The sequence below is a fragment of the Rhipicephalus microplus genome, chromosome 6, assembly GCF_043290135.1.
Source record: "Rhipicephalus microplus isolate Deutch F79 chromosome 6, USDA_Rmic, whole genome shotgun sequence".
Lineage (NCBI taxonomy): Eukaryota > Metazoa > Arthropoda > Arachnida > Ixodida > Ixodidae > Rhipicephalus > Rhipicephalus microplus.
Window position 1 is genome coordinate 140,845,251 of NC_134705.1, and position 25,914 is coordinate 140,871,164.

The following is a 25,914-nucleotide window of genomic DNA, read 5'->3' on the forward strand; positions in this document are numbered from 1 at the left end:
CTCTTAGCACATACATGTGAAAGGATGGTAGTGTACATGTTATGAATTGCATTTCAGTTATTCTTCAGGAATAGTTGGGCTCAGTTAACTCCTTTTGCGTTACACCCTTTTGACGTACCTTGCGATCATATTGCCATGCACGTTTTTGTTTCGCTTTTTTTCAGTTTTTGTTTCGCTTTTTCCGTATTCAGCTTACACCCGCAAACTTTCTCGGCAATGCTCGACACAGACCGCGCCTCTGTGTCCGAGAAGCTTCTCTACTGTAGTATAGATCACATTGTTAAGATTGCACGCAGGAGTTGAACGGTCGAGCTTATTTCAGAACTGCGCCACCACCAGTGACAAAACTGGAAAGTTTGGTGCTGGATTTATAAAAGACTGCGCGTTCGATCGATGATCACTTTCGTTGACGGCTGATGCTCTGTTCGCCCCTACCGTTGTACAGCGTGCATTTCTTACTGTAGTCTGACGTCCGGTTTCCCAGTCACAAGTTCGGTCAAATAAACTTCCATCTTGAATATGCGGACTGCTGCCTTTTGTCCACGTCATGACCTCGTGACAATATCTAGGTTTCAGCACATGGAACTGAATAAATTTTTTTTCGAATTTCCAGTTCATGTGACCTCATTTCAAGGAAGCTTTGTTGACAGATATAAAGTTTGTCTTTCCAAAATGTTTTTTATGCCAGTGTCGGCCATTTTTTCAACAGCAGTGTTTGTGTGTGCGTTTCTTGTCAACTGTCGTCCAGGTGTCTGTGATGAACTCGGTGCCGGACATTGACATGCTCATCTTTCTGCCCGAAATCCTTGATGGCCTTTTCTACATACTTGAAGATCCCTCGGTTGAACTCAAGAAAATGTAAGTTTCTGTAAGTTTCTGTCAGTACGGTGATCAATTTTATTAGGTCAGCTGTTCATAAACACTCTGCAAGTTGTCTTAGTGGGTTGAGTACCTCCTTTAGGTGAAAATATTGGAAAACAGGTCTGAAATAGGATATGCGAGCCTATGTAAGCTATTTGCACATGTGATGAAATTGTGTTTCATTATTGTGCATACTATGTGCAGTACAATAGAAACCCAATTATATGAACCTGAAGGGCCATAGAAAATATTTGGATCATCCTAAACATTCCATTACCATAATACCGTATTTATTCGCTTAATCCTCACACTTTTTTTTGGGGAAAACCGATTCAAAGTTTAGGGGTGCAAGAATTACGGCAGCAAAATTTTTCACGAAAACATACAAAGCGAAAAAGAAAGCGAAGTGGCTGCAAATCGAGATTCTCATGCCAGCAACTAACGGAAAGCTTTGAGACGTATTAATTAAAACTTGCTTCAACAGTAAAAGCACAGGTTCAACACATTGCAAGACTTATTTGAGACACGAAAAAATGCAAGCAAATAGTCAAGAATTAGAATACCATACGCAAAGCTTGTGGGTTGTAGCGGTTGCTTACGTCGCTCAACAGGAGCCCTCAAAAAGTTAGCGTAGAACGTCAGTATTGGGCTGATGGCTATTTAACAGAATCGTCCGCAGTTTCCTTCAGAAGAAATAAAGTCTACCATGAATCCCAGCTTCAGGCACACGGCGGGTCCAACGCGTCTTGGTGGCTTTCAGCTGCCGTCACCAGTAGCAAACATAAAACTGGTAGACTTTGAAGGGTCTACCGGCGGTCCTTCGAAGCCGTGTAGCTTCAGTATCGCCCCATAACGTGACAAGGTTACCGACACAACATACAAAACATGCGCAATGCACACTTGCCACTTTGGCTTGGCTTGAATGGGATTGAATCTTTATGCAATAATAGTACGCTTAATGCTTAAGAAATGGTGCCAGATGGCGCGAGCTATCATCATCAGTAGCTGGAACGAGCAGGTGATATTATTGCGGCAGTTTTCAAGGGTGCGATAATTACTCGAGGAAAAAAAGAAATGGTATTTTTGTTGGGCGATGTGAGGGGTGTGAGAATTATACGAGTGCGAGGATTACATGAGTAAGTACGGTACTAGTGTTACAAGCCATGGTGAACAACAAGAGACGCTCATCAAGGCGATGAAGATGACAATCGAAAATAGTGCTCGCGTGGTTGTTGCTGCTTTCCCTTCTTGGTTGAAGGACTGCTTCATCAAGGAGTGCTCCATCAAGGCTTGTATATTGTGCTATGAAATTTATTTTCATAGCGTAGTATACAGACAAAACTTTTATTTTTGTAGAAGGAACCCGTGTCTTTGAAACACATGTGAATAGACCACAAAGGGACGGCTGTGCACCTGGCTGCCATGAAGAGACGCATAAAAGGTTTTCTAGTGGACAGTCGCAAATTGAGTGCCGAATTCCGTTTCACCATACTCGTAAGAGAATGGCAGGTACGCCGAAACACTTACCCCCTGGATTCATAAACGTTGCTTGACTTGAACTTCATTTGGCACCAACTTCAGTGCAGCACAAGCTTGTTTCGAACGCGCTGTCTTTAGGCAGTGCTAAGGCAGTACAAAGGCACAGACGCATTTCAAACGTGCTGCATTGAAGGCGGTTTGAAGTCAAGTTCAAGTCAACGAGCGTTTATAAATACGGGGGTTAGTACCTTTTTACAACATCGTTGCTTTTAATCTACTGCTACATTAGCTACACACAAATAGCAAAATTTTGTAATGCATACTGAATTCGAACAGTGAAGTTTAAGTGCAAATCAAATGGAATAAATTTAGAATATTTTTCAAATTTTTCAAAGTGAAATTACAGGAAAAACTTGAAGAGGATTCCTAAGCTCATTCTAAACTATACTCTTAAAAAAATATAGCTTTTCTCCTTTAGGAAAAAAAAAACATTTCTCCTTAAAATTTACGGCTTTAGCTAGATCCTTCGTTCAGAAACAAGTGTACAAAAGTTGAAAGCTCATTATGAGGCTTTCAATTGGCTGTGTCCGCCTTGTTGCTGCAGCTTACTTTGCCATCAGTCCGATCATCGCTGCAGAAGAGTGCGTTCTGCTGCTTGCTTGTTGCGAGGTCACAGCTGTCGACTTCACTAAGTGACGCATTCGCACTCACTTTGTGTTTGCTACACTGGTTGACAATCATTTAGAGTGTGATTGCATCTACTGTTAGTACGAGTAGTAGTATGGTGATGGCTACTGTGGACGAATGCATAGAAGGGCGCCAAAAAGAAACTCGGGAAACGATGGTACTAATGTGTGTAAAGTGCCACACAGGAGGGGGGTACCACCAAAACAATAATTTATAATTATTCTCAACGAGGCCGTACGAGAAAGAGCGGTGGAAACACTGGATCTGTAAAACACAACAAAACTTTTACTTAGCAAGCATGTTACCGCTTAGATATGTAAAATCACGCAGAGAATTGCACATTGAATTTCGATAAGTTGCCACGTACACAGTTCTAGACATCCTTACAAGAAGGAAATACTAAAAAAATCACTTAAGCAAAGCGATTCGCCACTTTTCGCGCGCACAGTATCTTATTAACACACGGCATCGATGCCCATTATGCCTACGTCCAAAAAGTTCATCAATGGGCTCCTTTACTGGCGTTCAGGTTTAGATGACGGCCAACCCCAAGGTTGTGATTGGTCTGTTGACAATGGCGAGACGGCATTCTTTATCCAAAGTATGACCGCTGCAACTTGTTTGCAGTTTCCACTCGTGCAGGCCTTGTAAGTGCAGCTTAACCCGCACACTTCGCGCTTCGCTGCCAGCTACGAAGAAAGTGAAATGAAGATTAATTTGGTGGATAATGTCCCTTTCCCCCTCTCCTTAGTGGGTTACTCACCAGGTTTGACAATTTTGAGCTGATAAGCGCAATGCATAGACGAGGCGTTCATGATCACGTCTGCGAAAATTTGCAACGCTACGCGCCGCAGAAATGGGTAAAATTTCAAGATGAACGCTGCTCCCCCTCCCTTCTACTGGCGCGCGCCCAGAGATTGAGGGAATGACGTGCACGTATGAATGGCCCTACGTACACAGCAATGCAGTGACGGTGGTCATGTACGTAGACGAATCTGCTCTGACATTGCAAACAGTGGCACGTAACAAGGCGAAAATTATGTAACACAGCATGCATAGTTTATGTAATTTGTTGCTTGAAGAGGTTAATAAAGCTCTAGATAAATAATGAGATGCAACAAGAGAATGTGAGTGTCTTTTTTCCATTTTTCTCCACTGAATATCAACGAGATGCGGGGCTAATGTGTCGGCGTTTTGCATACGTTCGTGTCCCCGCAGTCAGCGCATCGAGCACACGACCGTTATGGAACGCTCCTACGTGTTTGCGCACTCATTGTGCTCATCTATTCTACCGCGTCTAAACCAGCGTTTTCAAACCATCCTGTGGAAACAGGCAGGAGACCACAAAATAACGCTGGTCAACAAAGCAACGCCGCTCTCGTGCGGGGTGCCCCGCCGCGGTGGTCTAGTGGCTAAGGTACTCGGCTGCTGACCCGCACGTCGCGGGTTCGAATCCCGGCTGCGGCGGCTGCATTTCCGATGGAGGCGGAAATGTTGTAGGCCCGTGTGCTCAGATTTGGGTGCACGTTAAAGAACCCCAGGTGGTCAAAATTTCTGGAGCCCTCCACTACGGCGTCTCTCATAATCGTATGGTGGTTTTGGGACGTTAAACCCCACATATCAATCAATCTCGTGCGGGGGGTTGGACTTGTTTGGGCATTTCATACACACGTGACCTCTTGGTCGGATGCCTGAGAGGAAGGGGGAGAGATTTTGCTTGCAAAGGCTACGCGGAGGAGCGGTAAGGGTTTTGAGCTCGCCTCATCTCATCCTCGTTTCGCTTTGCTTCAAAAAACCCGTTTTCTCCGCTTGTGATGAACCGATTCAAAAAACTTTTGTGGCAGAATGCTCCTCATCGAACACCCAACGACTTCCACTGTATAACTAAAGCTTGGTGTGGGGCCTGGTGAGTGGCCCTTTAAGCACAGCAAATAAAATCGCAAAACAAAACGGCTTCTCAACTGTGCGTTAACATGCTACGAGAGCTGGAACTGCTGGTGGTCAAAGAGTTATCTGCATGCTTTTACTACTCATACACTGTTCGTAAGACTGCAATGAAAAGTGCGATACGCAATAGATTCCCACCTGTGAGTTGACGAGCTATGGAAACTTCAACTACTAAACATGCACGGGCCTTTGCTCTTGGGACTGTTCAAAACATCGAAATCAAAAGCGCGACACGAGACGGCATCTCCCCTGCGGGTTAACACGCCACAACAGCTGCAGATTGCGTCATTGACGCCGTGATCGCTCAAATGAGCTGCCACTTGGTCGAACGCATCCTCAGATAATAATTATCATTGAAAGCGACAAAATAACTTGCAGACAGCACAGACTGAGGCAAGCTCTTTCATGCTCAATTCATGCACAACGTCGTGCGATGCTTGTTTGACTTGTAAATGGCAGTTGGCTGCAATTTGGCTTCTCATAATTTTCTGCGCAAAGCTTGTGCCCTTTCAACTGCGCACTATTGCGAAAGCACCCCTTCATGAACACTACACTGCTGAAGCCATACGGCATTATAACCGGAGGCATTACTGCTTGTTCGGTACACCAGCCTGCTCTCTAGTCAGAGCTCCTGATCTGTTGCCTTGGACAATGCGCGTAAACTCGATTTTCTGGGCTGTAAACTTTGCAGAAAAACAAAACGCGGCGCAAAAAGAGATACAGTTCATAACACGCCTTGCAATGTTTCGTATGCATTTCAACGTTGCCAGTGGCCCTGTCCTAAGGACTTTTTGAGCCAACTCGTTTGGCGCCCCCACGTGTGCATTTTCGTCGTCCCACCTGAGCAGAGTAGCTTTTCTATAGCCAAAATTTTTACCTGTCAACTGGTTGGTAGCGTTGTAGTATGTCTCTCTGTGTTGCGCAGGTGCGAGACGACGTTGAGCGAATTCCTGCGCAACATCCTGCAGCACCCCGATCGTGTGGACTTTGCTGCGATGATCCGGAACCTCATTGTCCACTCTCATTCCTCCGGTGAGGAGACTCTTGTTCGCACACTTTGTCTAGTGCGTTCTAGTTCTAAACAGGAACCACTCTTAACGTTCAGTTTTAAGCACAAAATGGTTCTGTCATGGTCGTTGAATATAGGAAAGCCAGCCATTTTTTTCTGAAAGAATTTTACCCAATGAATTTGTTGTTTCAGACCTACATGAGTCTGAGTCATTCGCTCTTTAGTCGTCAACGCCTGTCCACCTATTGTTGCAGAGGAGCTGGTGCAGTACACGGCCATCAGCTGGATGCGCGAATTCGTGGCGTTGTCCGGGCGCACGCTGCTGCCACACGCGGCAGGCATTCTGGAGGCCGTCCTTCCCACCCTCTCGTACGACGACCCCCGGCGACCAGAATCACCCTCACATGCCCATGCTGCTGGTGAGTTGGAACATTTGGCGTTTTTAGTTTGCGCAGCGGAGCTGTTTAAAGCCAAGGTAATTTCCTGAGGATCTGTCGTCCAAGCTTTCTAAACTAGCTGCGAGAGTAAGGCTTGAAAAGGGGAAAGGGATGGATAAAGAAGCTATGTAGCTGAGAGGGAGGTCTAGTGTAGGGCGTCTTGGAGATGGGTGAAGCTGGGTGGAGTGGAGGAGAGCGAAGGAGAAGCTAACATGGGAGTGGAGCAGGCGTGGTGGAGAGGAGGGGTGAGATTGGCTGTGCTGGGGAAAGGAGTCCATCAATTGCAGCGCGTGCTCGAGCGCAGGTTGAGCTGGGCTTGCCCAAAGCTGCTTTGTTGTGTCTACTGCCACTTTTTTAAGTATCCACAACTATTGTTCTGCTGCTGCCGCTGCGTGGTTCTATTTCCAGAGCTTCTTGATGGAAGTTATTGAGCCACTTCATGTGCACACATGAGGAAGTAAATATTCCCCTCTCCGTTACAGTTGTCCTGAGTGTCATCCTAAACTGCCGCTGGGAGCAACTTCACGTAGCGCGCACATCAAGAAGTTCTTTCTATTCGCTGTAACGCACTCGTGCAGTTGCAATGCATGCATAGCAGGGTAGCTTACCGTAGGGTAATCACCCTGCCTGTAGGGTATTTTCACAATTTTTTTATCTGCAACGAATAGGGTAGTGAGGTAGCGTGATTTCTAGGCTTGCGCGGATGGTAAATTTTCAGTCAAAAACAAATAGTCATTTTGGTTGAATAATTTCGAATCCAAATTGAATAGTATACATGACATCTTATTGAGAAAGTTGGGCATATTTTCGTGCTGACCCAACTAACCTGCACTATATCTTTTGAAAAATTGAAACAAAACTTGTGCAATTGCCATTTTTTTAACTCTGGGGAAGTGTAAACAACTTCGAATAGTAGCAGGATTTGACTTTTGGCAGAATGCTAGTGATAACCCACAAGTGATGACTTAGCACACCTTCTCGTAGGTAAAACCATCTTTACAGAGCGTCACAAACAGATTGATATGCATTTATTTGTTCATTTGGAATACTTTGAATTTTTCTTTAGTTAAAAATTTGAATCCATGTGAATTCAAATACTGTAATATTCTTTAAAATATTCAAAGCATCTGAATATTTTCACAAACCTAGTAATTTCAACTTTTCGCTCGTCATGATTAGTGGAAAATGTGGAAGATCCGCACGACTCAACCGAAAGTTACATTTCTTGAGAGTTCTGAATTGGAGGGGTGCTAATTCATTTGCCACTTGCACTAGGCAAAGACAAAATATATGTAATATGTCACGCATCTTTGTGCTAATCCTATTGTTTTTTTTTGTTTTTGTAGTGGATGTTTTTCTTCCTTTCTGTCGCTTCCCTGCGTTCGTTGTGGGAAGGCACTTTTGAATTTTTGTGACCCTGGTCGGCTCCAGTTATCAAGGCGAAAGCCTTAGATGCCTGCCTCATCATACACAAAATGGGATGTTTGGCATCAACGCAACTGTGGGGAAAAAAGTCACCATGATATAAGGACGCCGCCTTATGATATGATTGTGGTGTGACTTATCTCCGAAATTTTTGATGTCATCATCGCACGGTCATGGGTGGGCAAATTCCAGATGTACGGAAGGTGCTGAAAGCTTGCGATGGCCTCGACCTCAGAGACAATCGACTGAGGAGAAGAAAAAGAAAATGGCTTTAATAAGCCTTCCAGTCATCATAGGTGAATGCGTATGAAACCATTCGAGTCTTTTTCTCTTTAGTCTTCCTCTTACTATATTTCTTACTTGGCCAGTCATGTACTTGCTGATGAGTCTCCTACCTTTATTTTTCAGTGAGTCAATGCTCTTCCCATACAAAACCGGGACACTTTTGCCAGACCTTGTGCACTGAAGCTTAAGGATGATTCTACTGGCGTTGAATGGTTTGTACATACTATGACGTCTGGATTGAGACAGCGTTTATTCAGCCCAAGGGCTCAGCAGTGAACGGGCAGTCTGAGATCGAGCGTGCAAACACGCGATGATGATTGTGGTGACACCCAGTGAAGATGTATGACAGAGACCCAGGCGGATAATGATGATTATGATAATGCATATATGAAAAGAAGCGCATGACGAATGCCCACACTGATTCCCCCCGCATCGATGCGGCCAACCTGGCCGTAGAAAGTCAATGGGACAGAGAACGTCGCCTGAAAGGCTTCATGCGAGACACATGCATGATTTCTGTAGTGCAATGATGGCGGTCTGTTGGGACGACAAGTGAGGTCACACAATAATTAAGGGGCAAAGTCTGCTCGATAACTATGTAAGGCCCAATGAAGTGTGGCTGAAACTTGTCACACAGATCAAGTGTGTGAATAGAAGTGAATAGGAGCACCTCGTCACCAGGTCGGAAGTATACAAGGCGATGGGATGCGTCATAAATGACTTTTCGATCTTGCTGTCGCGCTTCCTTGTTGATGCGAGCACGCGACACCACGCTAGTCTTAAAATGTATTCCTCGCTAGAAGACAGAGGCGAGTTGATGTCACTGTTGAAAAAGGAAATGCCGGGGAAGAAAGTAGGGGAACGTCCATAAACAAGGTAGAACGGGGAATATCCGGTGGTGCGCTGATTGGCCGTGTTGTAGGCAAAGGTGAGAAATGGCAGAAGAGTATGCCAGTTTTTGTGGTCTGAACTGATGTAGACTGCTATCATATCAGCAAGAGTACAGTGAAACCTCTCTGTGAGATCGTTGGCTTGAGGGTGGTAGCTTGAAGCTGTCTTATGCGTTATTCCAGAGGTGTGCAATACTTCATTTAGCAATTCTGACAGGAACACCCTTCCGCGGTCACTCAGCAATATACCAGGGACGCCATGGCACAGAATGATAGCGTGCAAAACAAAGTCGGCAACTTCCGAAGCAGAGGCAGTTGATACAGACGTTGTCTCCGCGTAGCATGTCAAGTGGTCTACTGTGGTAGACCACTTCGTTTGCTAGTAGATCGTTTGCCAGCAGATCGTTTGCCAGTAGATGTGACGGGAAGAGGGTCGTAAAGGTCGATACCTACAACCTCAAATGGCGTTGTGGGGCACGGAATTGGCTGCAGAAGCCCAGCCGGTACAGTTGTCTGGATTTTATGACGCTGGCATGGGACACAGGAACCGTCGTAGCACGCAATGTTAGTAGAAATACCAGGCCAGTAGAAGCGACTTCGAATGTGGTCCTAAGTTTTTTGAATACAGTCAACGACCAATAATTCGGACTCCATAAGGAATGCAAATAAGTCCGAATTATCGAAAGTCCGAAAAAACGAATGCGTCAGAAAAAAAAAAAACCTTTATTGACACTTTAATCTACCGGTGGCCGAAAAAAGTCGTTAATGGGTTGCTGCATGCACTTCCACTTACGTGCACGCAAGTCCGCTTGTATCTCCGCCAGTGTGATACGATCGCTGTACGACGACGAAAGAACAGTGAGGGCTCGAGACAGGTTCGCATGCGACGGCTCCGGAGCACACGGGGCGTCATCAACGTCAGAGTCAGAACCGCTGCTTGACGGTTTCAGAACCTGCTCAATTATTTCGTCGTCATTCAATTCGGCACACGACGACACTGCACTGTCGACGTTTTCAAAGTCTTCAAACGTAACAGTGTCGGGAATCGGCACACTGCAGCCTCGCAGGTCGTCGATAACATCCGCACCTGAGCTCGATGCGCTGGGCGGCAGGTCCGGCTCTTCAGTTGCATTGTCGGGTTCTTCGGCTGCAGTGTCGGCGGTGTCGGGCTTACTACGCAACGTAAATCCTGCGTGCCGGAAACACTTGCTGATCGTGCCTGCCGACACTACCTTCCAGGCATCAGCAAGCATGCTCACGGCTGACATCAAATGAACGTTGTATTTTATGTGGCGCTCTAAGCAGAGCAGCACGCGCTGCAGCATGCATGAACGATACAGCACCTTCAAATTCTTGATACCTTGGTCCATAGATTGCAGAATACTGGTCGTATTCGGCGGCAGGTATTCTAGCTCGATAGCTTTCAGACAGCTGATCAGCGCATGGGCAGTACAGTTATCTACGAACCAAAGGACCTTGCGCTTTTCGGTCCAATTTTCCGACATACTCTGCAAACAGCTTCTGCGTGACCCACGCCTTCGTATTGGCTTAGTACCAGACAGGCTGATTTTTTTTCCCCTTAAAACATCGAGGATTTTTCGATTTCCCGATTACAAGCAGCGGGAGCTTTTCCGTGCCAGAAGCGTTGCAGCCGACAACGACAGTGACTCGTTCCTTGCTGAGTTTACCTCCGTGGTAAGGTTCTCCAGAACGGGCGAGTGTCTTTTCCGGTAGTAGATTATAGAAAAGCCCGGTTTCATCGAGGTTGAAGGTGTCGTCAGCCAAGTAGCGCCGAAGCAGCTCCACCAACTTTTCACCGCGGTAGTTTGCTACCAGTGTGCTATCCACGGCACCGCTCTCACCGCACATTTTTTTGATAGCAAGGTTGTACCGCTTTTTAAAGTTCTGGAGCCAGCCATCGCTGAACTTAAATCCATCAATGCCAAGGCGAAGTGCCAATGTCTCGGCCTTTTGCTTCAAGAGGTGGCCGGAAACAGGAACCCGTTGAGCGACGGTAGCGTTAAGCCAAATGCTCAATGCTTCTTCCAACTGCGGATGCACACCCTGGCGCACCCTCTTTTGTTCACTTCTGGATGATGTCTTCGTCGCGCCTAAAATCTTGTCCTTATTCTTCATGTAGTCCGATATGGTTTGCTTCGAAATGTTGAACTCTCTAGCAACTTCGACTTGCGGACGACCACTGAGCACTTGCTGAATGATGGCTGCTTTCTTTGCCATGGTTAGGGTTGTATATCTGCCACGTTTTGTCGGCGCAGCCTTCGGTGCTGGCTGTGAGGGCACCGTTGGTGCCATTTAACTTCAGATTTTGTGAGACAGCTAGACGTAAAATAAAGCAAGTCTCAGAATAAATGTGAACGCGCGCAGAATTTAGCAAAACGCTGTACCGCGCACACATGTGACAGAATGGCGGCGATAGCCGCACAGCCGTGCCGCACAGTGAGGGTGGCGAGGGTATACAGGAACCGGAATGTGGGATGATTGGGATATCGATACGATCCCCCACAGTTGAGCCGTGCCTCCAAGATCGGCATTTTCAAGTACAAATCTCTGAGGCATAAAGTTGCGATCGAAATGAAGCCTCATAGATTACCAATTAGCTTTCGTTTTGATCTCTGAGGCCATACTTTGTATGGTTTGAGTGCCGGAGGAGATAATGGCTGCCGATTTGGCGTGCGGGACAGTCGGGCAGGGTCCGAATTATTGAATGTAGATCTGGCAGCTGTCCGAAAGATCGGTCGTCTTTACACATTACTTCTATTGGACCATCGGCGGTGCCGCGCAACTGTCCGAATTACCGAGCATGTCCGAATTATCGGTGTCCGATTTATCGGTCGGCGACTGTACCAAGATGTCCGGCAGTCAAGTCGTCGTGGAAGGCTTTAAGCACATCAAGTCGAAGAGAGCGTGGTAGCACGGGAACCCTGTGTTGACCATCTGGGTGGTAGATGTGACGGTACAGAACTCCATTCTCCAGCTTAAATCGCAAGAGTTGACGACGACGTCGCGCGTTATGTGGATGGGAAGCTCCTAAGAGCTGGTCTATAATATGCCTACAATACGGATCAGACAACTGGAAGGAGTGAAATGTGCGCTTGTCATCCGAGAATAGCTGGTCTATCGAGGCGAGCGCAGGGGCTGCAGTAGAAGTGATGGCCGAACTTTGACCGATGCTGAGCTGGGTATTTGGTAGCGGGCAGCGCGAAAGGGCGTCGGCGTCTTGGTGTTTTCTACCTGACTTGTAAGTGATATCAGAGTCATCCTCCTCTAAACGTAGAATCCACCAACCCAAGCGTCCAGACAAGTTCTTCAGCGTGGAAAGCCAGCATAGGGCGTGGTGGTCCGTAACGATCGCAAAATGACGGCCGTGGAGATACAGATGGAACTTTTGCACTGGCCAGACCACAGCTAAGCACTCCTGCTGAGTTATGTTATTGTTCTTCTCGGTCACAGTTAGAACTCTACTGGCATATGCAACTACTCTATCTTGTGAACAGGTGTCACATTGGAGCAGAACAGCACCGATACCACGGCTGCTAGCGTCCGTATGTAGGATGGTCAGTGCGGCCTCATCAATGTAGTGGAGTACGTCGGGCACACTTTAAAAGGTCAACTGCTGTTTGACATTGTTCAGACCACAGAAAGGGCACGTCGGAAGCAAAAAGCTGGTGCAGTGGAGCCGCTATTGATGCGAAGTTACGTATAAAATGGCAAAAATAGGAGGCGAGACCAAGAAAACTTTGCAACTCTTTCGGCCTTTCGGGGCGCGGAAAGCGAAGCACCGCAGCAAATTTGTCCAGATCCGGTCGAATTCCGTCTTTGGTCACGACGTGGCCCAAAACCTTGATAGCTTTTGTGGCGAAATGGCATTTTTTTTTTTGTGTTGAGTTGGAGACCAGCGGCGGCAAGACACGTCAGAGCGCCATCCAAACGTTGTAGGTGCTGAGGAAACGTTTAAGAAAAAATTATGATGTGGTCCAAGTAGCAGAGGCAGGTGTTTCATTTGAGGCCGCGCAGCACAGTATCGATCATGCGCTCAAGTGTAGCGGGCGTGTTGCACAGCCTGAAAGGCATAACGTTGAATTTGTATAGCCCGTCGGGGGTTGCGAATGCCGTTTTCTCTTTATCCTGTTCGTGCATAGGAGTCTGCCAGTATCCGGAACGCATGTCGAGACTGGAAAAGTATTTCGCTCCCTATAGAGAATCCAGGGCATCGCTAATGCGAGGCATTGGGTACAGATCCTTGCGAGTGATTTTGTTGAGCGCCCTGTAATTGACGCAAAAGCGCACGGAGCCATCCTTCTTACGAACCAGAACCACGGGCGACGACCAAGGGCTGGATGAGGGGCGAATTACCTCTCGCTTGAACATGTCAGCTACGTTTTCTTCGATAATTCTTCTCTCAGCAGGAGACACGCGGTAGGGCCGGCGGCGTACAACCGATGTTCCAACTGTGTGGATTCGATGCGTTGTAGTAGTAGTGCGGCCCAACGTCAAGGAGTAAACATCGAAGGAACTTGCGTGTTTCTTTAACAAAGCAAGCAGCTGTTGCGTCTGTGAAGGTGTCAAGTCGTCGCTAATGGCTGCGCTAAAGGCAGAAGAAGCAGGCTCACCACTAGGGCTGTCGTTGGAGGAGATGGCATGAAGTGGCACGATGCACGCGGGCTCGGGATCCGTCACGCAGGCTACCATGGTGTTCTGAGGCAGTAGAATTTTTTTCAATGTATTCACAGCGGCGACAAGTGCGGAACCATTGAGAAACCGAACTACACCGGAAGCGAGAATGATGCTTTTACCGACGCAACTAAATGATGGTGAGACCAAGACGTCACCATGGTCGGTGTCCTTGGAGGTAATCGTTACAATTCGCTCTTGACCTGGTGGTAATTTGGTATCTTCCGCAGCTCTCAAACGAAGTGGCCTCTGGGGATCGTCGTTGAGCATGCAGTCCTTGTTGGTAAGGTGGAGGATGTGTTGGTCACAGCAAATATCTGACCCTAGAATTAAATACCCTAGAAAATATATCACCCTAGAATTAATTGGTGAGAGCAGTCAGTGAGGACGGCGAACTGAATGTGGTGTCGGATACCATCAATAAAAACGTGGGCTGTACAGAAAGCGGAAGGGCGAATGGTATATTTCTGGGCAGCAACCAACGTGGGTCCATTGTAAGGGGTAATCACTTTTTTTCAGATATTTGCCTAATTCAACATGCATAACAGAAAATGCCGCACCCGTGTCCACCAGAGCATCCACTTACACTCCTTCCACTACCACCGAAATCATGTTGCACAGGCCTGGTGGAGGAATATCAGTCCTTATTGGGAATGCAGTTTTTCCCCCAGAAACTGCATCACTTAGGTTTCCGAATGACTGGCAGTGACGAATGAGGCAGGCCGAAGCGGGGAGGAGGAGCGACGAAAGGGTAATGGTGAACGGCGTCTGGAGTTCCGGCTGTTCCGAGGTGCACTCGATGCAGGCGGAGAGGGAGACTGGTGTTGAGGTGATGAATGGCGTTGACCTTGATAGTACACATCTCGTTCACACATGTCATAACCGCGGCGCTCGTCTTTCTGACGCTTGCGGCAGAAATGAGAAATGTGGCCGCGATACCCACAGTAATAGCAGACAGGGCGGGAAGAGCGCCAGGGTGGGGAGTACAAGGCATTAGGGGCACCTGGAGATAGCGCACTCAGGTGGGCCGAAGAAGGGTCAAGTGGGAGTGGCATCGAACAGTAGTTAATCAGGGGAGCGGCAGCAACCGACGCGTAGGATAGTTGCAGCAATGTCACGTGTACGTTGCTCGCAGGCGCGGCAGCGACTTGAGCATAGATTGATATGGTGCGAGAAGCAGGTGGTTGTACGAGATCAGGGCCAGTCAGGGATGTAAGCTTATTCCTAATGAGGTCAAGCAAAGGAACTCCCGAAGACTGTGTTGAATGCGGTGAAGGAGGTGGGAAGACCATAGACCGAAATTCTTCTCATTTAAAGTCCCGGATGAGGTCATGCAGATGGCCATGGGACATGGAGTAGTGGTTGCCAAAGTCCGTTTGGAGACAAACGGAGTCCAGCGAATCAAGGCGCTGGCATGTCACGACGACGTCAGCGATGGTAGCTGGACTTGCGCAGCGAGGGCATTAAAAGCAACCGGTCCAATGCCTTTCAAGATGTGACGTACTTTGTCCGATTCTGGCATAGATGAATTGACACGCCGGCACAGTGAAAGGACATCCTCAATGTAGAAAATGTAAGATTCGCCGGGGTGTTGTCGGCGAGTATCGAGGGTCCTCTTCGCGACGGCGCAACGAATGGCTGGTGTCCCAAAAATAGGTCGCAGCTGGTGCTGGAAGGTCGCCCAGTCGGGTAAGTCAATGACGTGGTTGAAATACCATGTCTTCGCCACACCGGTCAAGTAGAAAGAGACATAAAGAAGCTTGGCGCTATCACCCCAGTGACTAGCAACACTCACGCGGTTGCACTCACCGAGCCAGTCCTCCACGTCTTCCCCACGAAGACCGGCAAAGAGAGGGGATCAGGCTGGTGGCGGTTTACGTAAACAGGAGGCACGGCTGAAGACGGCGGGGGAGAGATGGCAGCAGCGATGGCAGCAGCGCCGGCAGGCTCGTTTTGTGACATGCTGCCAGACAGTGGGGGCAATCGGCAGCCTGAACGCAGCTCCAGGGAGTCTAGCGAAGTGGGAGAGGACCGAGGACCGAAAATCCACCGCCACCACGTATGACGTCTGGGTTGAGACAGCGTTTATTCAGCCCAAGGGCTCAACAGCGAACGGGCAGTCTGAGACCGAGCATGCACACACACGATGATAATTGTGGTGGCACCCAGTGAAGATGAGGACATCAAGATAATGCATATATAAAAAGAAGCGCATGACGAATGCCCACAATACTTTTGTTTACTAAAAAAATGCTTTTGTTGTTCAGTAGAGTGGCTGGCACATTCTACTTAACTTCAGTGTTCGTGTTGTCTTTCTTGCTTTGCGTCGCCCTGTCTTTAAATTTGTGCTATTTCTTTGGCCGCCTCTTTTATACAGCCCGAATTTGAAATTTAGTGCTTATGAGGGAGTTCTTTTTTTTTATTTCCCATAAACAGCTCCAAAAACATTTTTCTGCAGCATAATGGTTCCAATATTTATCTGGGATGTTGCTTTTCTGAAAAGGGTAATCATTTATACAAGAGGAATAATTATTCTCACTAGCATTTTCAGATAAAACTTTAAAGAAACTGTGGCACGGTCACCAAAAACTTTTGCAGTTTTCAGCAACAAATTAAAGTAGAGGGTCTAATTTGCCTATAAATCTATGAAATAAATAAAACTGAAAAGAATATTTCGATGCGAAATAAACCCTAGGAGTTGCCAGCCATAAACCCCAGCAATAGCCAGCAGCCGCCATTTTGCTATAGCATGTGTGACATCATGTGCTGTATAGAGCGAAGTTGTCAATTTCTACCACCCTTTCAGTTGCTGTGAATCATTCGCTTTCACTGCCAAGTTGAAATATGTCAATTGTACTAGCAGCTGGACACTGAACGAAATATTTACCAGTTTGTAGATGCTCACACAGCACGCAGCTTGTTTATGGTTCGCAAGTGTGCCAGTGTTGCCCAAATATCAAGCCATAGACAAGTTTATACACTCAAACCTTCACATAACAAACCTTGATATAACAAAATTTCAGGTATAATGAAGTAAATGAAGAACAATCTTTAATTGTACCTTTAAAATAAATTTCTAGACTATATGAACTTACTTTTGTGTAAGATTTAGCATTGTTATTATGAGTTCTGAGCGTAGAAATATTCAATCACAAATTAAGCGCTCAATTAAATTATCCAAGACTTCGCCAACTTATTTGTGAACGTGGATTAACTCGCCTAGCGCAAATCGTGATTTTTAGAAAATCGGTTGCCATGGTGCCTTTAATGATGTTGCGCAGCCATCCGCGAAACGGCCAAGGCGGTAAACATGCGGCTGATGCATCTGGTCACCGAGGAGGACGACCAACCTCTGTCTCGGGGCCCCGCGGGGAGCGACAGCGACTCACCTGCAACGCGAGGGCTGGGCCTTGGTGTGCAACAGAGAATTGCGGGCGAGCTCCAGCCGGAAGGCGTGAACGCAATAGCCGTGCCCATCGCAACCGAACTGGAGCTGACCCCGTTGGTGAATGTGTTGACGCGGCAGCTGATGCACGTCTCCATGCAGACGCGCATTGCGGTGCTGCGCTGGTTCCTGCATCTGTTCACCAAGATACCGAATAAGGTGTGTGGCACATGTTACTGGGCATCATAGTGAGTCATCAATGCAGAAGTACAAAGACACAGAGACACGCAAAATGATATACTATATTGTGTTCAACATACATGTTGCATACAATGCGTATATTTAATACAAGATACCGTGTTTGCCCGCATAGCTTGCAGACTTTTTTATTGATTTTTGAGCTCCTAAAGAGGGTGTGCGAATTACTCCAAGATTTCGTAATGCATCTAAAACAATGAGCAATACTATAAAGTCCTAATATGTCCGTTATGTAAATTGAAAAAGAAAGTAAATTGGAGCACCAATGAAGTGTACTAATTTATTTAAAAGAATTAGCATATATTTTAACCATCAGATCTGGTAACGTACGGTCTTGTCAGAATAACTAGAGAGGTCCAATTGGGAATCGTTGTCGCGGCTGCTGTCATTGCCATCCCAAAGCACATCGTGCCGTCAAGTGTGTCCAAATGCCCTGTTTTCTTGAACCTCTCCTCGACAGTGAGGACATAAACCGGGTTCTCTAACGTGGTTGTACTGGAGAACTTCCCTCACCTTTCACACATAGTTCCGAAGTTCTTCTTCAACGGCAAGAAACTTGTGTATTAGCAAGTGCGCGCTCTTCAACTTTCTCCCGTGCTGATCGACACATGTTTGAAGAACTTCACACTGAAATGCTTGGCAGTGGCACGGTTCTCGTTTTCTTGGGTGAACTTTATAACAGCGAGCTTGAATTTGCCGCATATATGAATATTGTAACCCATCACATGGGAAGAGTAAAAATACGACGGACGGATGGTGAAACCTTGACTGCGCTAAACTCCTGAAATCAATAAACTGTACATTGCAGGGTAGACTCAGAAAAAAAGGGGAACAATTGGCGCGACAGACTAACAGGCCTTTGCATGCCGATCCACAAAATTGTCCGTATCATGACGCGAGTGCATCAAGTGACACCCTCACATTCAATGCTCCCAAGACACGAGTGCGTTGAACTGCATCGAACATGGCGCGTTAAGTCATTACAGGGATCGTCCCAGAAGGCCGCGACCTACCACGCATGCACGCATGATCACACGAAAAAGCCTCGTATTCGAAGAAAAAAAGAGCAAAAACTGCTCAAAGTCACGAGTCACGCATGACATGTTTTCTTTGCCCCTGCTATCTTTTCCTGCTTAGCCTCCAGCACTTTGGCGGGGCGAGAGAATGAGGTTGCAATGTGTGAAAAATCGAAATTTTCAACTCCACCTATAGTCGACCGATTCTTAAAATTTTTTCAGCGTTGAATTCGTGGGGCAATAAGCTCTTTTAGTAAATTCATTTCATGGTTTCTAGAAAAAGTGCATCAGGGCTCCTTTAATTTTAAAAAATATTATTAATCAGGGTGCTGGTAATGCATTCATTTAACCTCAAAAGTGTTGCTTTACGGCAGTGTGTGTTTCCTCTAAGTAGGTGGTTTCACCGCATAGCAGCGTCAAACTGCATTGAAACCATCTTTTCGAGCAGATTAAAGGCAGTCACTTATATGTTCATTGTTAATTTCGAACATTTTGAAATTTGCAATAATTTTATTTAGCTCTAAAGCAAGTTCAAATACTGTAATATTAATTAGAATATGTGAAGCTCTCATATATTTTGGGTATGCATGCATTAACATTAAGTTGATTACTCGACAAAAAGAAGTATAAATGATGCATCTTTTCTATACCAAAAAACTTGCAACTTGGTTGACTTGACACTATGCTCCAAAACTTTTCATTTTAGATTTTTCTCCATGTGGAGGAGATATTTCCAAAGCTGCTACAGACACTTTCGGATCCATCGGATGAGGTAAGGCCCCTCCAGTTTGGTGTCATACTTTGTGCCAACTGGCAAACTGCATCAGAATGTGCCAGCACAAAATGTATTCACTGACTAATTTTGCGTCATGCACATATAGGAACTGGCCATTTATTCACTTTAGCTTTGATGTATGCTTTATTGTTCGAGATCTCAAGCAGCCAGACTTGGCTGATGGTATGCAACTTTGGTGCGAACAAAAAATTTTGTTTTCTTTGCACATCGGCCATTAGCACTCCTGTTATTGGGAATGTCCAAAAGATGGGTCATTGTTTACGCATAGATAGATGTTTTTTTTTTATACAATGAAGCCTTCTGTGGATGCAACTGTGTCAGTCTAAGTGATCAACTTTCACTGTTCGAGTTTGCTTACATTAAACCATTCCTTTGCATCGTACCTCAAAATGCAATAGATGAAACAGTAAAATGGGCAGAATGCTTATTTTGTCTTTCTTAGTGTTTGAAGTAGAGCCTGGAAAAACAAGGTGATGTCATACCAACTGGTTTTTTGTGCATTAAACTAAGGTAAAAAAGAAAAAGTTGACCTAGGCAGGTCACCAGTGCAAGGAACAAACGATTTAGTTAGAGCAGTGAGATGGATACTAAGAAGTGGGAGAATGTAGTCAGGAGATGGGAGAAGGTTAAATGGAGTCTCAAAATTATGGAGTTTGCAGGAGCAAATTGGCATAAGCACGCAAAAGTCAGGATAATCTGGACATTATAGGGAGAGACCTTCCTGCAACTGTGCTATGAGCTGGTGATAATTAGGATGATCAAGTCAATCACCCATATTAAAGTGACTGCCTTAAATGCCTCATCACATGCTTAAATCTTCACCATTGACCTCACCTTCCTATGGAGTCGGCATCAACTTCAGTGATGCAAAAAAAAAGTCACAGCTTTGCTGCAAAGGCGAAGCAATGAACGCGATAGGAACAAATTGGAAGGTCACGCGAAACGTGGCAAGCAGATCGAAACGTGTCTCGCGTTTGTCATGCACAAATGACGCACGAATCGTACTCACAGGTACAGATGAATGTGAATAAGTGCCTCAGTTGTTTCTTTCCTGTGTATGAAAAGCACGCCCTTTTCACAATCGGATACTGTGCAGTGCGTGCAGTGACCTTTGTGTGCTCGGTAACTACAACAGAATTGTTCCAGTGGAAGCCCAACGCGTACAATTATCCCCACCACGAGGTAAGCATGTGTGAGCGTCCGCCACCCCCCTCTTCGCGGGGCAAAGCGCACCTGGGAGATAAGAGTGCGCGTGGGGGATGAGAGTGCGCGTCGTGACGACTTGGTGTCGCACGCTCATCGCGCCATCTCACTGGTAATTCCGAAAACACTATAGTTCCCCCAAGATGACCATCGCTAGCATAAGTGGTAGATATAAATAGCTTGCTGTTTCAACGTCGAAGAAAGTGCTCCTTTGTGGCTCAGTGGCTAACACCTCGTACTCACAAGCTAGAAGTTGGATGTTCGATTCCGCGTGCCGGAGTCTTTTTCTGGATTATTTTTTTGTTGCGTTTTAATGACAGTGACATGAACGCCAGCGGCAAAATCCAGCAGCTAGTGTCTATATAATGGCTATCGCAATGAAATTATTATGTGATGACATGGCCATATGACCTCATGATGATGTCACTGATCATGAAAATGAGGGATGTCGCATGCGGTGACGTCACTTGATGGCTTCATTGCATTACACCGTCACTTGGTCACAAGTGGGCTGATCACGGAGGCACTGCAAAACGACGTTACGTACAGAAAGCTTTCGGAGGTGGCCGGGGGAAAATCAATATACACTGACTGAGAAGAAAATGAAGATATTAGCTTTTACCTTTGAGTTTTCATAGGGGAATGAATAAGGAACCCTGTGAGTATTTTAGTGAGTGTCGCGCAGCATTGCCTTTTTTGGATTCTGTGCAGGTGGTCCTGTTAGACCTCGAGGTGCTGGCTGAAATCTCGTCGTCAAGCGCACCCGGAGGCAGCGGTGCCATAAAGCGGGCCATAAACAGCGATGGCAGTGTGCCTGCCGGGGATGCAGCCGCAGCACCCAATTGTTACTTCGGAAAGTTTATGCTGTCACTGCTGGACCTGTTCCAATCTGATCTGCAGCTGCTTGAGGACAGAGGCTCCTTCATAATCAGGTGTGTGTGTGTGTGTGTGTGTGTGTGTGTGTGTGTGTGTGTGTGTGTGTGCGCGTGTGCGTGCGTGTGTGTGTGTGTGCGTGCGTGCGTGCGTGCGCGCGCGCGCGCGCAGGTGTAATTGAATGCATGGGTGCGAGACACCCAGGTGTTCTTTAAGCTGTTTGGTCGAAGCGATGCAACACAATGGATATGTATTCACCTGAGAAAAGTGTCATGTACATTGTCATACAATATGTTCTCATTGATTGGGCTCCAGAAATTTTAATATCTGCTTTATTTTGATAGTGGGGTAAGCATTGAGTTGACCCTGATTCAAGGTATCTTATCAGCACCAATGCATCTCTTTGAGCCGAAACTATCGCTGCTTCTATTCTGAAATCCACCTTTGCCATACACTATACAGTTAAACCTGCTTATAACGAACTTCAATATAATGAATTCCTCGATATAACAAAATTTTTTTATTCCCTGCTGTTGCACCCTAGAAGCACATGTATAGTAAAACCAGGTTATTTAAATGTCACTGGGACCATAAGAAATCTTCGAATTGAGCGGGTTTTCGAATTAACGGAACATACAAAATGTGGAATGCAAGGAACTTTAAATTATTCAAATTAATTACGGCTGGTCAATTGCTGTGCTGGCTAGTTTGTGGCTTTAAGGGTCATGTTTTCCAGCAATATCTGGTTACGGTTTTGCCGCAAACAAGGGCCAGTTCCGGGCCCAACTGCTGTCACAAAAAAAAAAAAAAAAACATCACCAACTGATATTCGCATTTGCGAAAAACAAGTCATCTTCACTGCAATACAATAGTGACACGCGGGCAGCATGTCGCTTGCTCCTCTAGATGCGACCGTCATGATGAACGTCATGATGCGACCATTCGCCCATTTTTTCTCGTAAAATGAAGTATTTAATAAAGGGCAGTGTGATGAAATTCGCTATGTGTTTTGGCTGGAAAACATCAGTATTGAGAAAAAAAAAAAGCCGCCGGGCACACGAAGATCACTTCGCTCGGAGGACAGGCGCCGTTGGTGAAAAGAGTGTGCTTTTCAAACAAAGCAAAGTAGCAACTAGGGCACATTGTTAGTTCGCACTCATATCTGTACCTGTTATTATGTGTCATACCTCGGTTTTGTTTAAACAGTGCATTAAGGGGGGACGCGCCCTTTGAAAACCGAAAAATCGCGAAAAAGTCGATTTTTTGAAAACCACATACTCGGGCAGTATGACTCATAAACTGCCTCTACTGTAAATATCAATGTCTAATTCATCGCGAAAGTACGTCAAATAAATTTTATAACATGCCGCGGCAGCCGGCAAGCGGCGAGTGAGCGCCGAAAATACCCCAACTTCGCACGCTCGCCATTTCCCAACCGCTCGGCCGATCGCCGCCATCTTGATGTTGTTTTGCTCGTGAATTCTTGCGCTTTTTTTTTTCGCCACCCGCGGCAGTGGCGGTGGCACTCCGAGGCGGGAGTCGCTCACGATTGGGGGGCTCGCGGAAGCTTTCGAATGTCCCGCTGCCTGGATGCGAAGCCGCGATTGGACAAAGCGCGCGCCTCTCGAGGGAATGGGGGAACGCGCGGCTCCTATTGGCTGCTGCGCGCGATGACGTAGCTGCTTCTCCGGCATGAGCCGGCTCGTCGTCTGCACTGGCGCTTGCAATGCCGGCGTTCTTTGTGTGCCCCATTTGCCATCATTCCGATCGGTCGTCACACGTGCTCCTCTATCTTTCACCGTCTTCACGAGACGATCTTCTACCGTCTTCACGAGACGATCTTTTACCGTCTTCACGAGACGATCTTCTACCGTCTTTACGAGACGATCACTACCGTCCTCACGAGACGATCTTCCGCCGTGTTTACGGGACGCGGATTGTTGCGCTGACGGTCACGATGGGCATTTCGAAGTTCAAGACTCGGCACGCATTCGGTTCAAGAAAGCGTCAGCTGAAGCTCGTACGCATGGCGAAGCTCACCTGCACGCCCACGCGCGGCGACAGTTGCACCGATGCTTCCGCTTCATCTTTTCAAGACGATTGCGTCGACGCTTCTAGCGACGAGACTTCTACACCATCGGCACAAGGATCCGTCCTGACGAGTGAGGCTGGTGTTTCGTGCTCAAGTGCGCCTGGTGTGTCGCGCTCGCCAACCGCATTGATTCCGGCCCCGAACAGTGAGACCGCGTCATCGACTGTGCACTTCCAAACACGTTTTCGGACGTGCGAGGAGTTGGCGACGGCGGAGAGAGAACGTGCTGCTGTGCAACGAAAGCTTGGCGCTATGCCAGCAACCGAGAGGAAGTTTCAAGCGATGATGCCTGAACCCGAAGCTGCCACCGCTACGACCGAAGGCGAGAGATATTTCCTCGTGCAAGGGGATGCCCTTAGCGACATGCTGTCCAAGACCCCGTGCCCGCGCTGCCTCGCGACCGGGATGAAAGTTCAAGGAGGCACCCAGCTTGGACTTGCCACGAAGCTTGAGCTGGTATGTCCACATTGTGGAATAGTTTCAAGTTCGTGGAGCTCTGCTCGTCAGAACGAATCAAGGGCTCAGAAACGGATGAATGAGAAGCAGGAAAAGCGGCAAAGAAAAAGAGAGCCTAAGGACACATCTAGCTACTCTGCAGGGTCATTTTAGACCATAATAAATGTTTGAAACTTTCGAAGTCAATTTTCTCAGAATGACTTTTTTGGCCAGTGAGGCTGCTTAGTCAGGTGATCTCTCTGGAACTGCTGGTCTGATTTCTATCAGGTTTTTTTTATTATGCACCTTAATAAATTGCCCAGGGCAAGACAAGCCCGCTTTTTCAATTTATTGTGTCTGTAATTTGTAATAATTAACTAAAACTTCATTGATGAGAGCCAAATTGTGAACACTAAATTCAGTGCTCTGCTAACATTTTTTGGCAAGGAAATTTTAAAAAAGGGCTCTGTCTTGCCCTAAAGCACCTATCCAGAAATCATCGTAGTGAATTTCACAGTGCTAGCACATTTTTCAAGTTCTCCAGACCCTGACTAAGGGACCCATGTGGACTACCCTGATAAATGGTTGTAACTTGGGAACCAGTGAACATAACTGCATGAAACTTTGTGGTTATTCAAATGGCTTTGCTATTAGTGTACCCTGAAAATTTCATTAAGATATCTCAACAAACAAAAAAGTTGCCCTTCGAAGGTAGCTTCCCCCCTTAAAGCGGCCCTGCAACACTGTTCTGGCACGGTCAGAAAACGCTGCCGGTCGGTAGTAGAGGCTCCCGGCAACACGCGAGTCAAATATTATAGCACAGCACGCATCCTGGAATACACAATATTATCAAAGTCAGCTGAAAATTGCTTCTCTTCTCTTGGCAAATCACGGAATATGTCTGAAAATGACACGTAGCAAGCCCATCTTTCAGCCATTGGCTGATTTGAACATAGCGCGCTCGCTGGTTACAGAGATCGCTGCGGGAGGCCACTACTTGTCCACGCCTGCGCGGGCGATCACACTAAAAAAGCCACGCATTCGAAGGAAAAAAAGAAAAAAAGTGCTCCAGGTCACGAAGCGCGCATGACGTTTTTCTGTGGTCCTGCCATCCCTCCCTGCTTAGCTTCCAGCACTTCGTCGGGACGAGAGAAGAGAGAATGCATTTTCAGCATGCGACAAACTTTTGTAACTTCACTGACACTGGACGGATTCTTAAAATTTTTCAGCATTGAACTTGTAAGGCAATAAGCTTGTCAGAATCATTAGAGAGGTCCAATTTCAATCGTGGTTCATTTCATGGTTACTTGAAAAAGTGTTTCAGGGCCCCTTTAAGTGTCGAGCGGGGAACGTTGTTAGTTCGCTCTCGTCTTGTGTATGTTGTTTTCGTGTGTCATTTGTGCATAAGCAGCGCGCTACCCGTTTCAACCTGCTTGCTGTTCTCGGCGTTAATTCCAAGTTGTTGCTATTGCATTGCTTCGCTGTTGCGGCGAAACTGTGACTTTTGTTAACTTCGGACAACCGTGTCGTCAACCCTGAGGGTATGTCAGATTGGGCGCTGATGGAAACTTTTCGAGACCACGGGGACGATGGATATTCGGAGGTCGACTCGTCACGCGCTTCCGTCTTGTGCCGCGAGTTCGCAGACTGGTAGCTTTTGCGATTAGCCGATTAGTTCTGGCAAAAACACGACGGGCTTTTGAATGGAATGCAATGAACGTGATAGCGAAAAATTGTAATGTTATAAGAAATAAGGCTGGTAGCCAACTCTTTTTAATCCAATATCGCAGAACTCCTACAAAACGCTGGTGGGAGCAAATGCGGCCGCTCCAGGGAGAAGTGCTCTTTTCACACAGTCCTTTCGCGTTGAGAACGCACTGATACTCGCCAAGGTAGCACGAGCGCCCCTAACATACAAGTTCAATATTACTACTCGAGCGATTCCCCTTCCCGCGTTGTTTCATGCTGTCTAGATGGGTGGTTTACTTTCTGTTCGAACATTAGACACAGGCGATGTTATCTTATGCACTTTCCAGATGATAGGGATGGGCCGACTGATCTGATCTCTGCTTCTGCAGCGCTCGCACGCTTTTACCCACTCCTGAAAGTTAGGATGAGCGGGGGCATGTGATCAATTTGCACTT

At 46.7% G+C, this 25,914-nt stretch overlaps 1 protein-coding gene across 1 annotated transcript in view; it reads left to right on the forward strand.

The window, feature by feature from the left end:
- LOC119168426 (protein VAC14 homolog) overlaps positions 1 to 25,914 on the forward strand; it is a 61,303-nt gene that overhangs the window by 13,449 nt on the left and 21,940 nt on the right. Inside the window, exons 6-11 of the mRNA XM_075866753.1 lie at positions 749 to 858; positions 5,900 to 6,006; positions 6,238 to 6,402; positions 16,994 to 17,316; positions 19,078 to 19,143; positions 21,082 to 21,302. Coding sequence (XP_075722868.1) covers positions 749 to 858; positions 5,900 to 6,006; positions 6,238 to 6,402; positions 16,994 to 17,316; positions 19,078 to 19,143; positions 21,082 to 21,302 — 992 coding nt within the window. The remainder of the gene's footprint in view (positions 1 to 748; positions 859 to 5,899; positions 6,007 to 6,237; positions 6,403 to 16,993; positions 17,317 to 19,077; positions 19,144 to 21,081; positions 21,303 to 25,914) is intronic.